This window comes from Apodemus sylvaticus, chromosome 12 (genome assembly GCF_947179515.1).
Source record: "Apodemus sylvaticus chromosome 12, mApoSyl1.1, whole genome shotgun sequence".
Lineage (NCBI taxonomy): Eukaryota > Metazoa > Chordata > Mammalia > Rodentia > Muridae > Apodemus > Apodemus sylvaticus.
The window spans coordinates 67524668-67537954 of record NC_067483.1 but is presented as its reverse complement, the minus strand read 5'-3'; the positions used below and the strand labels follow the sequence as shown (position 1 = coordinate 67537954).

The 13287-nt window shown below is 41.4% G+C and overlaps 1 protein-coding gene across 1 annotated transcript; it reads left to right on the top strand.

Annotated features, from left to right (window-relative positions):
* Window positions 1-2323: 2323 nt before the first annotated feature.
* Window positions 2324-12828, top strand: Cacybp (calcyclin binding protein). Its single transcript, XM_052200619.1, has 6 exons — window positions 2324-2533; window positions 6645-6861; window positions 8300-8396; window positions 8835-8934; window positions 11174-11271; window positions 12498-12828. The coding sequence occupies exons 1-6, from the start codon at window positions 2510-2512 to the stop codon at window positions 12652-12654; spliced, it is 693 nt and encodes a 230-aa protein (XP_052056579.1). The 5' UTR covers window positions 2324-2509; the 3' UTR covers window positions 12655-12828.
* Window positions 12829-13287: the final 459 nt, after the last annotated feature.

The following is a 13287-nucleotide window of genomic DNA, read 5'->3' as shown; positions in this document are numbered from 1 at the left end:
GACTCTAGCCAGCATGCGCATGGCACCCATGGCTCTGGCAGGCCTTGCTCTTCTCCCCTATAAACCTTTAGATTACATTCTTAAAGTCAGCCACCAAGGACTATTCCCTGAGGCTGATTACCGAGGTCCAGCTATCAAAGTATTTAAATCCAGCAACCAAGAGCCCCCTTTTCCAACCGTAATTAACATGAGCAATCAAAATGAAACACCTCATCCTAACGGGTTTTACCTTTATAAACTGCCATTTGCCTAGGGCCAGTTTATACCTTTGTACAGTCTCCCGAGATGGTGCCACACCAAAGGCGCTAGAAGCAGGGTGCCTCAAGAAACCCAACACCCACTTAGGGGCCAGTGTTCCTCCCTTAACAAATCCACAAATTGTGCTTCTTTGGGAGTGCTTTGTCCTCTCCTAACACCTGTTTCCTCTCTTATCCAGAGACAGCCCTTTGTCCCTCCAGGACAAACAGTCCTTGGCTCTCTCCTTGCTCCTTTCTGCTTCTCCCGAGGCCTCTGTTATTCGTCTCACTAGGGCAAATAAATCTTTGTTTTGAAAATTTGGTCTTGGGGTGTCTTGTGCCAAAACCAGTCCCTATATATCTCAATCATTTTTGCTACATAGGTCTCTTGTCCGAGACTGACTCTCTTGGTCTGAGAAGGCTAGGCTGACTCCATGACAGGCTTCTAATTGGCGGGTTGGGACTGGGCAAGTCCAGTCCTCAGAAGCTGACCTACCACCTGGACAATGGGTCAGTACCAGTTTCTACACTGCCTCAGCAAGTTTCTAGCCTCCACACCCTGGTAATGGAATGTCCCTAGAGATGGGATAAGATGGTCATCCCCTGGGGATAAATGGAGTCTCCTAATGTGCTTTAAATCAGGCCTGCAAGCTCACTTGGCTATCTCTCTATTCTGGTAACGGGAAACCTCTGCATGCTGGACTTCTGCAGAATAAAACACTCTGCATTTACATACTATTTAAGTCTAAGGTATCATTCTTAGACGAGTCATGGACCCTTACAGTTTTGAGGCACCTCTCTTGTTCTCATGTTGTATTTTGTCTACCATTCATGTCCAGCCTGGACTCTTCCCTCTGCCTGATTTCTTCCTTATAGTTACAATAAAAATCTCCATACTTTAGAAGTAGCTATGTTCTCCTCCTTTTATTTCACTTTTTCATTCAAATACTCAAACTTCAAAGGATGGCACCTTTCTGTCATTGTCCACACCAGAAAATGATTTTCATTTTCATCGTATAGGCCATGGGACTGGTGGTTTAAGACTTTTATTTAAATTGCAACTATACACCACGTACATCCCTGCCTGACTTATTTTGTGCAAGTTTGTCTGAGAAATTTATACATGTTGTATGTTTTAATGTCTTGATGTAATTACATTAATATAAAGTGTAGTATAGCAGCATTTTCCTTGACCTGCTGATTCTAGTAGCTTCTCTAGGCATCTGTGAGCTGACAGCAGATTGCTTGACCTCCCAATGCATGTTTATTTTCTGTCTCGTTTTACTGTGCGTTATGGACATCTCTATGCTGTGAGAATCAAAGTAATTTGAATAGCGGTTTTAAACTGGGGGTTTACTAATCCGGGCTGCTACAACCACAAGTCCTAAGAATTTCTCCACATTTTACGTGGGATCATTCAAATCCAAACCCTGCTGAAAATACAAAATAATTGAATCGTTAGTAAAGAGCAAAGGCAGTGGAAAATCTCGTATCAAGAGCTCATAAAGGCAAGGGGGAATGAAGATCTCGGCTACTTGAAAACGTGCCGCCTTTCCACTACTGCGTCTAGGAGCCGGTCAGGTAGCTCGTGCAACCTTTCTCCACGAGATGGAGCCACGTCAATGGTGCTAGAAGCATGACGTCTCCAGAAACCCAATACCCACTTAAAAGACATTGTTCTACTCAGGAGCCTTCCTCCCTTAACGAATCTGTCCTTTTTTTTTTTTTTTTTAATCGTAATTGTGCTTCTTTGGGGGCGCTCCTTTGTTCTCTCCCAATACCGCCCAGCTGCCGAAGACAAGATGGCGGCCTGGCATTCTACCGGCGGATGCAGCCCTTTTCTAGACACTTCCGATTGGCTCCCCAAACCTTTGAAGGTTAGTTCCGGGGGCTAGGTCAAGCTGCGGTTGCGAACTGCGACTGCGCAGCCAGGTTATGCCAGAGCGGAATGACGTCTCAGCCGCTGGAGCGGAAGGAAGAGGCTTGACGCTTCTTGAGCATTCGATCGCTCGCGAGAATTGAGCGTTGCTAGGCGACTCGCCTGGGGGCGGGACTAGACTCGGCGGGGCGGAGCTGGGCGGGGCCTTGCGGGCTGGCGGCGGAGCCTCGCGAAGGTTCCAGAGCCGTCTCGTGCGGAGGGCGGGCCGCCGAGTCGCGCCGGGTCGGTGTAGCGCGCTGCCGGCGTTGCGACGCTCGTGGGTGGCGTGTTCGGCTTTTTCTGTCTGCTTCGGTGCAGCGCTGCAGCTCCGGCCTCGGGTCTGACTCGTCACAGCATGGCTTCTTCCGCCTTGGAGGAGGTAGGGGTCGGCCTGGACGCACCGGCTCGCTCCGCCCGGCGGCGGCTGCTTTCCCGGGGCTGGTAGCCTCAGCTCTGCCCCTGTCGCGGGCCCTCGGCCTCCGTGCCGCCACCTGCCTGGGCCCTAAGCTTCCCGGCGGTGGCTGGAAGGTCGGGGGTGTGTCCCGATCCCAATTTTTGGCGCGGTTCTTGGTAGGCTCGCGGGTGGCGGTCCCCTCTCCATTGCCTGAGGTCTTCTCGGCTCTGGGTTACGGGCCAGGGATCAGAACCTTCCTTCAACTAAAGCTATTGCAAAAGCTGTGAGCTCCGGGCCAGGGGCAATTGGAAGCAATTCCCATGCCCGCACGACTAGTCATGGTCACCGCTCCCATTCCATAGGTGGTTGACAGTCTGTATAATTCTCTAAACGCCTTGGGCAGTGCTTACGATTTTAGTTTTTATTTGGCAGTGCCAGTGGATCCGCAGGCCTTACACATGCTCGGCAAGAGCTCTACCATTGCGTTACACCACCAATCTTTTTATTTAAAAAATAAGCATTTTTTAAAAAGTTATTGGAAATTTATCTGTAGGTACTACTGGGAAATTGCGTGGCGTATGTTTTTAGATTTGTAAAAAGTGGACGGTGAATGACTTGACTTTTTGGATCCTCAAGTTTTACTCAGCTACATAACAAGAGTAATTGAATTGTCGGGTTTTGGCCAATATAGGTTTTACGTGATTGATGTATTGTGTTCACAGAAACACTGGCTATCTGTTAGGATTTGCTTTTCAGAAATTTCCTCCTCACTTTGAAAACATGGGCTTTAAACACTTAAAAATAATTAGGTGATGTTAAAGTATTAATCTTGGTATCTTGGAACAAGTAAGTAGCCTCAGGCAACCATGTGCTCGCTCACTGGGAACGTGGAGGGTGGCCTAAGAGCTCTGCGTACGGGTGGGTAGTTATTGTCTCCAAAGCAACTTTAGACTTGGAGATATGCATATAGAGGCAAGTTTTTCTTTTGAGATAAAAATCACCTTATTCAATCATATTGAGGTGTGTAATTCGACTTTTTCTGTCGTACAACCATCAGTGTTACCTAGTTGCAGACTATTTTCATTTCCGCAAATAGAAATCCATTGGAGGTGCTCCACCTAGCTGGACTGGGAGCCTTAGTGGTTCTAGCTCATCCGTGGTGTCGGTATAGCATTCCTTTTTGTGGTTGAATACTATTCCACTGTAAGATAGAATGCTTACTCATCTGCTGCCACATACTTGTTTCTCCATCTTGGCGATTGTGAATTCTTATAAACAAGTTTTGTTTTATGGGCATGTTTTTAGTCCGTGTAGTTGCCAAATACTGAGGGAAGTTTTAGGAACCTGCCATTTCCACAAGAATCGCACAAAAGGTACCATTTCTCAACACACTCACTAACATTTGTTGTTTTATTGGGTGGTTTTTTGTTCATATGATGCCATCCACGTGAGTGTGTATTACCACCCTATGGCCTTGCTGTGCATTTTTGTAGATGTGATGCATCTATTTGTGTGTGTGCCTGGTGTCCAGTTCCATGTCTTTGTGGAGGAAAGTTGGGTTCTTCCATTTTGAGCAATGGGGTGGGAGTAGGTCTCACTAAGTACCCCTAGCATGTATCGTGGAGATACACCTGCCTCTGTCGCCAGTGGTAGAACTAAAGGCATGTGCCAGACTAACCCGCTATTTAACAACTAGGAAACAGATTCCAAGGGAGATACATGTTTATGTATAGAAAACAAATGCAAAAAATGCCAAGAAGGCAAGAAAAAGTGTACAGGAAACTGTTCTATCTAATCCTGGTTACCTTAAAGTTTGGATGCAGAACCTGCACTGTCAGTGGTTTCAGGGCTGTGAATGCAAAAATCAAGCAATGGTTCTTCTGTAAGTCACTTCAATTGATATCTTACTAAAGAGCTCATTAGAGTGAACACTGTCTGCAAAGAGGGCCTGGGAATTCTGCCATGAGTCAGCTAGAAAAAAAGGATTCCCATTCCAATTAAAGGCAGAGCCGCTTACCTTCTGTTGTTAAGGAAATCTTTATTCTAGGGATAAGTACCTGATTTACTTTTAATTTTTTTTATGTTGATAATTAGAATCTGTGGCTAAGGTCTCACCAACCCACCCCCACCAGTTGTGGTACTTGCTAATCCATATGAATTTTGAAACCACAGAAAGACTTTGAATGAAATATCTTGATTCTAAATTCAAAAGATGAGTGTGCAGTTTTGGATCTTAGAATCAAGTTTCCTTGGGATTGTGGACAGGAGTTTCACTGATGTGCTTTTTATAAACTGTTATTAGTACATACAACAAATGAGATCATAATGGCCACAGGCTAATGAGGTATCATAAAAATGAGCTCCTTTTTACTACCTAATATCTAGCATTTAAAAGATTTTTAAATTACCTTTTATTGAAATTATAATACATCATTTCCCCTTCCTCCCTCAACCCTATTTGCACTTTCAATTTCATAGTTTCTCTCTCTCCTTTTTTTTTTTTTAATGTTACATAGTCTGTGTGATGTTACTTGTAGGTAAGCTATCAGGGCTGACCATTTGGCACTGACTAAACAATTGGTGTGCTCTTACTGGGGGAAGATTATTTATTTCTCCTGCCCTCAGCCTCTTTTGGGTCTGTCCTTGTGTAGAGGAGTGACATCGTGGTTTTCCACATTCGTGTGTCTGTTGTCATCTTCGTTTGGCTCAAGTTTAGGCATTCATGCTGAGAGTTTTTGGGTAGGTGTAACTTCTGATTACTAGATCTCACCACAAGCACCTTGATCCTCTGGCTCTTAAAATATACCATTTCCACAAGAATTGCACAAAAGAACTCCATATGCTAACATTTGTTATTTTGCATTATCTGAGCCTTACTAAATGCCTTAGGTGAGCGAGTTATGCTGCAGTTATATCCACTGGGACTGGGCTCTACAACTCTGCATTTGGATTGTGGTTTTCTGTTGTGGAGCATTTAAGGATTTTAAAATTAGATCTTTTATTTATTAAAAAGGTATAAAGTAAGGTTGTTTTTATGGTCAGGTTACCAAGGCAGAAAATTTTAAGCATTTACTCACCATTAGGTCAGAGATGAAATATTTAATTTTTGTGTCTGCCTGTGTGTTTTGTATATACACACACATACACATACACCACATGTATGGAAGGGCCTGTGGAGGCCAGAAGAGATCCTCAGATACATGGGAGGTAGAATCACAAAGATTTGTGAGCTGCCTGATGTGGGTGCTGGGAACTAAACAGTCTCCAGCCCCAGCCCCTTGATTTTCTAGCATTGTCTTCAGTTCCACATTCCATGCTTGTCTCTGAAAGGCTTACTTGAAAGACTTCCTTGATGCATTGGCATGACAAGAAAACAACAGATTGCAAAGACCAGTTTCTAAGAGTGAGTTCATGTGGGATTGGATATTGAGGTTTCCTTTCTATGGTCTCAGATTCTACCAAAAGAGCAACCCAACTGCTAAACAAGACAGAATATTTTTTACATTTGTTTACCATGGCACACATGGAGATAGGTGGTCTTGTGAATATTGATTCTCCTCTTACCTGGATCCTGAAGTTGAACTCAGGCCATCAAGCTTGGTAGCAAACACTTTTAGCCACTGAGCCATCTTGTTGATTCTATTTTATTTTATTTTTATTTTTTATTTTTTGTCCTAACAATTCAAATTCTGCGATAAGAAAATCTATGAAAACTGAAAGTACAACCTTCATTACCTCAGTAAAGTTTCTGTAGTGCCTCCAGTCAGATGGATTCTCGTCTCTTTTATTATTTTTAAGTTTTTCTAGTATTTGATGCCTAGACTTGGTGTTACTTTTAAATCTCTCTACATTCCTTTTCATTGTTCTAAAACAAAGGCAGGTAATAGCTTACTAAATGGCAAAATACAGACCTAATTACTATTGATTAAGATTGTTTTCCTTTAACAAAAAGGAAGTGAGAGTTATTTACAGCTCAGTGAACAAGAATAACAGTTTGCAGCTCTTAAAGAGTTAAAATGAACTTAATTTTTAGTTCAGTAAAGTTGAAGTGGGCAGCAAACCATATTTATCTTACCTTACCTCTACTTCAACACAGTTGCAGAAAGACCTAGAAGAGGTCAAAGTATTGCTGGAAAAGTCCACTAGGAAAAGACTACGTGACACTCTTACAAGTGAAAAATCCAAGATTGAGACGGAATTAAAAAACAAGATGCAACAGAAGTCGCAGAAGAAACCAGAACTTGATAATGAAAAGCCAGCTGCTGTGGTTGCCCCTCTTACAACAGGATACACCGTGAAAATCAGTAATTATGGTATGACCCATGCCACTGTATCTAGTGTTCTGACAAGTAGAAATGACTACTCCATAATACCATAATATATTCGTGTTACATATACTTTTTTGTGTGAAGTTTTTAATGTTGACATTTGGTGTGGGTTAGATGCTATTATATAGTGTAACAGTATATACCAAAGTGGCCTTAGATAATGTATTGGGAGGCCAAATTAACAGATTTATGGTGAAGAATTAGGATCTTTTATCCAGCTATTTGGGCTTTGCTCTTTTGTGTGTGAGACAGTTGACCTGTAGTCCATTCTGACCTTGAACTCTGAGACCCTCCTACCTTGTGTGCCCCAGACTGTTTTACTTGGAGGTCAGGTATCTGTGTATTGTCCAGACTGTTTTTAGAAGTCCACTTGGGCTCAAGAGATCTTCCTACTTGCACCTCCCTAGTAGCTGGGAGCCTAGTTGTGTACCATCCCATTGTACTTAGGAGTTGGAATCTTAAACTTATATTCCATTTGTCCTGAAAGGGCTGAGGTTGCTTGGAGTGGGGGTGAGGTAGGGGTGGGGTGGGCGCACTACTTAGAGAAGTAGAAATGACAATTGAATTTCACAGTGTTAATATATTCAGCTTAGTGGAGAATTATTAATTTCCCAGAGACAGGGTATGATACAGCCCAGGTTGGCCTTAAACTCCCTGTGTAACTGATAATGACTGTGAACTCCTGCTTCCACCTCACAAGTGTGTGCAGTGTGTGTGCTGCCATAGCAGATGGTTCAAGTCTTAGATGAAGGACAAAATTATTGAACAAAACAGGTAAATAAGCTAATCTTTACTTGCTGGGCATAGTGGGACACGCCTGTCATCTTAATTGGTTAGAAGATTGTAAGTTTGAGGCCAGCTTTGGCAGTTTAGGCCCTTTCTCAAAATAAAAAAGAAAAATTAGTGCTAGAATGAAACTCACTGGTACAGGGCCTTGCCTGTATTCACAAGGCTAAGGCTCAGACCCTATTAGGGAAGAGCGTTATTTTAGAGAAAGAAGAGTTACATTTAATAACTGTTTTTATTTTAATGAGTAAAAACATAGAAACTGAACTTTGCATTCTCCCACTTGCTGGATGCTGAGCTTCAGCAATAGTACTGTTTCTAGAAGTACTGTTTTGAGCCCTTAGCTTCTTCATCTTGAGAATTTTTTTAATGATTTCTTTTTATTTTTAATGTGCATTGGTGTTTTGCTTATGTTTGAGCAGTATGTGCATGCCTCAGAGTCCAGAAGAGGATGTCTGCTGTTCTGGGACTAGTTTCAGTTGCTTATTATGGTGCTGGACTTCGAACTCTGGCTCTCTGGAGAACAGCCACAGCTGAACCATCTTTCAGCTCCTATAATGAGGTTTTCTGATAAGCCTTGTCCTTTGGTTCTACAGGCAGTTTCAGACATTCCTGTTCCATGTTTTTGTTTTGCTAGGATGGGATCAGTCAGATAAGTTTGTGAAAATCTACATTACGTTAACTGGAGTTCATCAGGTTCCCACTGAGAATGTGCAGGTACACTTCACAGAGAGGTAAGTTCTTGTTACTCGAAGTACAGTGATCAGTGCCTTATTCATAGGAATCTTGGCTTCTTCATGGCTTCTGAAATTGTGTTTAAACTTAGAGTTAACTATAAAGAAGTCCGACAACCAAATATATAGACTAAACCAGCTGTTCTCAACTTTTGGGTCATGACCTTTCTAGTGTCAGATGATCCTTTCACAGGGGTCACTTGTCAGATATTTACATTATAATTCATAACAGCAAAATTACATTTATGAAGTAGCAACAAAATAAAATACTGCTGTGGTCCAGTGGTCACTATAGCATGATGAAGTGTATTAAAGGGAGGAAGCACATTCGGAAGGTTGAACCACTGCTCTGAACTGAAGCCAGTTACTGTCTTGACAAATCTAGAGTGCCTGCCATCATGGAACCAGAAAGATAATGCATTTGCTCTTGTGTTGTAGGTCATTTGATCTTTTGGTTAAAAACCTCAATGGCAAGAATTACTCCATGATTGTCAACAATCTTTTGAAACCTATCTCTGTGGAAAGCAGTTCAAAAAAAGTAAGTTAGTTGTTTGTTTCTTTGGTCAAAGTATTGTGAAAGAAAGCCTCATTAAATTGAATCTGGCTGATTTAGGCTGGAGATGAACTAAAAATTGTCTGCTATGTCTGGTACTAGTACAGTACAGTCCCCTACCTGATCTGTAAGTAGTATGTACTGGAACAGCTATACTGTTCTTTTGGTGTCTACTTCTGCCCTGCAGTGGCAGAGTAGATCATATAGCCCATGAAATGTAAAATAAATAATTTTGTGTTTGTTCCTTTGAAGAAAGTTGGCTAATTCATTTGTAGAAAAAGTTATTCTAAGAAAGTTGTTTTAAAATTAAGGAGAAATGTTTTAAATGATTTAGAGTGAGCTATCATGACTGCTTTATCAGTCACGATTCTTGATGTTTCTTGGCCTCACTTTCCCCTTTTGTACAGTGGCAGTTAAAATGGTGTACTGATAGATGGGAAGTACTGACATTAATAATACAATATTAGGTCCATTGTATATAAATTTGTGATGCATTTAGGATCTCTTAAATACTCAGCTAGTTGAAGTTGCAAAAGTACATGAGTTCATTAAAAAAAAACTTGATTATACTTTTACAAAGTCAAACAATCTTTTTTTCTTGATGTGTAGATATATCATTTTACCTTCTTACGTATTTGCCTAAAAGTTGTAATAAAAGCAGTATCTCTTTTTTTTTTTTTCCTGGTTTTTTGGATTTGGTTTTTTTTGAGACAGGGTTTCTCTGTATAGCCCTGGCTATCCTGGAACTCACTCTGTAGACCAGGCTGGCCTCAAACTCAGAAATCCACCTGCCTCTGCTTCCCAGAGTACTGGGATTACAGGTGTGCGCCACCACCGCCGGGCTAAAAGCAGTCTTCATTAGCGAGTGTCTCATTGCAGATGCCCTCCCTTGTTAATGTTAGAGTGAAGGAGTAAAGGAAGCGTCTAGGAGGTAAATTGATCACTGTTGAGTTGAAGGTTGTTTCCCTTCCCTGTTCTCCCTTTAGATACTTTACCTTCTATTTTTCCTTAAATCACCAGAATTCAACTGGTCCTTTGAACACACCATGACTGTTACATCTAGGAGCTATTCTTTTTGCTGTGGCAGATGTCTACAGGGTCATCCTTTTAGGTCTTAGGTTTTATTTGGTTCACATTTTGTCCCAGAGCCCAAGTTCTTTCCACACTTCCCATTAACATTGTGTGTGTGTGTGTGTGTGTGAGAGAGAGAGAGAGAGAGAGAGAGAGAGAGAGAGAGAGAGAGAGACAGAGACAGAGACAGACAGAGAGACAGACAAGTCTCTTGTTTTGCCACTATATGCACCGTGCTAGCTAGTCCATGACACAGGTTTCTTGGAATTCTCCTATCTTCATCTCACCATAGCAGTACTATGACTACAGTTGTGGGTGACCATATCTCACTTTTTTATTTGGGTTCTGGACGTTTGCATGACATGTTGTCCTAGTTAAGTTTTTATTGCTATATAAAAAACCAAGACTGAAAGTAACATGTCCAGGTTATAGTCCATCATGAAGGGAAATTAAGGCAGGAACAAAGGAGAGGGCATGGAGGAGCCATACTGCCTTATCTTGCTCAGTCTCCTTTCCCATGCACCCCAAGGCCACCAAGTAAGGATTATACTACCCCAATGGGCTGGGTCCTCCCTGTCAATCATTAATCAAGAAAATGCCTTACTGACCTTCCTGTAGGCAGTGTGATGAGTAGGCCGTTTCTCAGTTGAGGTTTCTCTTCCCAGGTACTCTAGCTTGTATCAAGTTGACAAAAACAAAATGAACTAAAACACATGCACAACTAAACTAAAGTCTGTCAGCCCAGGGGTCTTTTGAAATAGGGTGTCAGGTAGCCCAGGCCGTATTCCATCACTCTTAAGTGGCTAAAGATGGCCTTGAACTCTTGCTAATCCTGCCTCTCGGAAGTGCAGGGATTACAGGTGTGTGCCACAACGCCTGTTCTATGTGATAGTAGGAATCAACCCAAGGTTTTGTGAACTCTGAGCGAGCACTCTACCCGAGCCATATCCTGAACCCTGTCTGTAGGGCTTGATGGTGGTCTCATCATTGAAAGTATTCAGGCTTTGCTCTTTTTATTCTGGCCAATCCATAAAAGGATAACTAGCACCAAGAATGAGTGTTAATGCATTAGGCACTTGCTATTATTAATTACTATTTTCTAAATGTTTGTGCTTATTTCTATGTTACAAATTGCATCCATCTTCTCTTCCAGGTCAAGACTGATACAGTTATTATTCTATGTAGAAAGAAAGCAGAAAACACACGATGGGACTACTTAACTCAGGTGGAAAAAGAATGCAAAGAGAAAGAGTGAGTTTAATTTTTTAGTATTTATAGCTTCACTTGTGGCTTTACTTTATGGATAACAGATGTGCAAGCAAATTATTTCCTGAGGTCATGAACTAACCTCACTTCTTGGAGATAGGCCCTGTCCGTCCCCGCCCCCCCCCTCTCCCCCCCCCCCCCTGTAGTTCTGGCTGCCCTAGAACTTGCTGCTGGGTTAAAGGCGAACACTACTGTGCCCAGCCTGTCAGAACCTATTAGAAGAGGGCAAGGGCCAGCTAAAGACAGTATAGTTTGTTCTTTGGCATTGTTTTTATTCCTGGACATATTGGTACATGGCCAGTTCTCAAATAGTTCTGCTCTAGGAATTCTATAAGAGCTCACCTACCCAAATCAACTGATTCCTTAGATGTCTCTTACTGCTTTATATGAGATAACTCTCTTTGGTTTTATATGACAGGGATACTTTTTTTTTTTTTTTGAGAGTCCTCAAAACTTTGTCTCCCAATGAATGAGGCGTGCATTTACTACCACAGCCAGTTTTGTTTTTTTCCTCCTTGATGACTGTTTTAAAAACCTTACCAGATGACTTTGATTGTGGATCAGTTTTAAGTTTTCTCCTGTAGTTGGTAGTACCCTGCACTGAGTTACCCGGTTTCGCTGTTCCTCCCTTGGTAGCCAGCATACATTTGGGAAATAGTAGGCTAGAGTTCTGTACATTTCATGACTTGGGACTTGGTTTAAGCCTGAGTTTAAATAATGAGACCTATTTCAAAAAAATTAATGTAAGGATGATTGGCTGTTTAGACATTCCTTGACTAGATCTGCTTACTACCTTAATTAAAGACCTTAGCACTAGGCCCAGATCCGTGAATCTCAAGTTTAGTGATTTCTTTTTTTCTAACAAAAATGTTCTAGTTTCATTATGTATACCATAACTTGCAGGGTTTTGTAGATTTTTAAATGTGAAGAAAAGTACTTAAAGAAAAAAAAAACAATTTGGAAAAGTAACTATGCATATTGACTGTTTTCTCTGGAAATCTCACTGCCTCATGTTAGTCCTTGCCATTTGGCGTTCTCTCGTTAGTGTACCATGCTCGTGTGGTTATGTAGTTTATCAGGGTGAGCGTGGGTATGCTATTTTGGTTGTATAGTCTAGCATCCCTTCTTTCTGCTCAACTTCCTACCACTTAATCTGAGAATGTCTTTCCATGCTTCAATTTTTCCATTGTAGCCTGTTTTCTTTTTCACAGAAAGCCTTCCTATGACACTGAGGCAGATCCTAGTGAGGGGTTAATGAATGTTCTAAAGAAAATTTATGAAGACGGAGACGATGACATGAAGCGAACCATTAATAAAGCGTGGGTGGAATCAAGAGAGAAGCAAGCCAGAGAAGACACAGAATTCTGAGGCTTTTAAGTCCTCTCGGGGACCGTGATGTGGAAGGCTCAGGTTTCCAGTGAGGGGTGTGGTTGGACTACACATATTTGTTCATGTGGGTGCACAGCCTTTAAAGTAAAGACAGCAGATTCTCCATTTCTTGCTGGAGGATTTGATTTAAATAAATAAGCTTATTAAACTTTTTCCTTTATTGGCACCGCAGACATTTTGTTTCAGAAAAGGCTATATGGCATTCTTACTGAAATGTAAGAAGGAAGTCTTACATAATGAAAATGTTACACCATAGATTTTTGTTCTGGCTGGGAGATAGAAAACAGAAGTTATTTGTCTATCTGTAACTGACATTAGGTCCCAGTAATGTAAAAAATAAAAGCAAATTTTTTGCATAAAATTCAAATTTGTACATGAACTTGCAAAGTTACTATAGAGCTGTTCCGTTATTACCAGCTTAAGCAACACGTGAGCCATGTGTTACCATATACTACTAATTGATTTTTAAGTATATTTATGAATATAAAATTAAAATACAAATGACAAAAATAGACAAACATCTTGTGTTGATAAGTACTGTCATGGATCAGATGTCTTAAAAATAACCATGATGCGAAAACTTGAAAACCCCATTTATTCCTTTGTTCAATA

Coding starts and splice junctions, on each gene's coding strand:
- Cacybp (XM_052200619.1), top strand. CDS start 2,510: ATGGCTTCTTCCGCCTTGGAGGAG. Junction 2,534..6,644: donor CTTCTTCCGCCTTGGAGGAG/GTAGGGGTCGGC, acceptor ACTTCAACACAG/TTGCAGAAAGACCTAGAAGA. Junction 6,862..8,299: donor CGTGAAAATCAGTAATTATG/GTATGACCCATG, acceptor TTGTTTTGCTAG/GATGGGATCAGTCAGATAAG.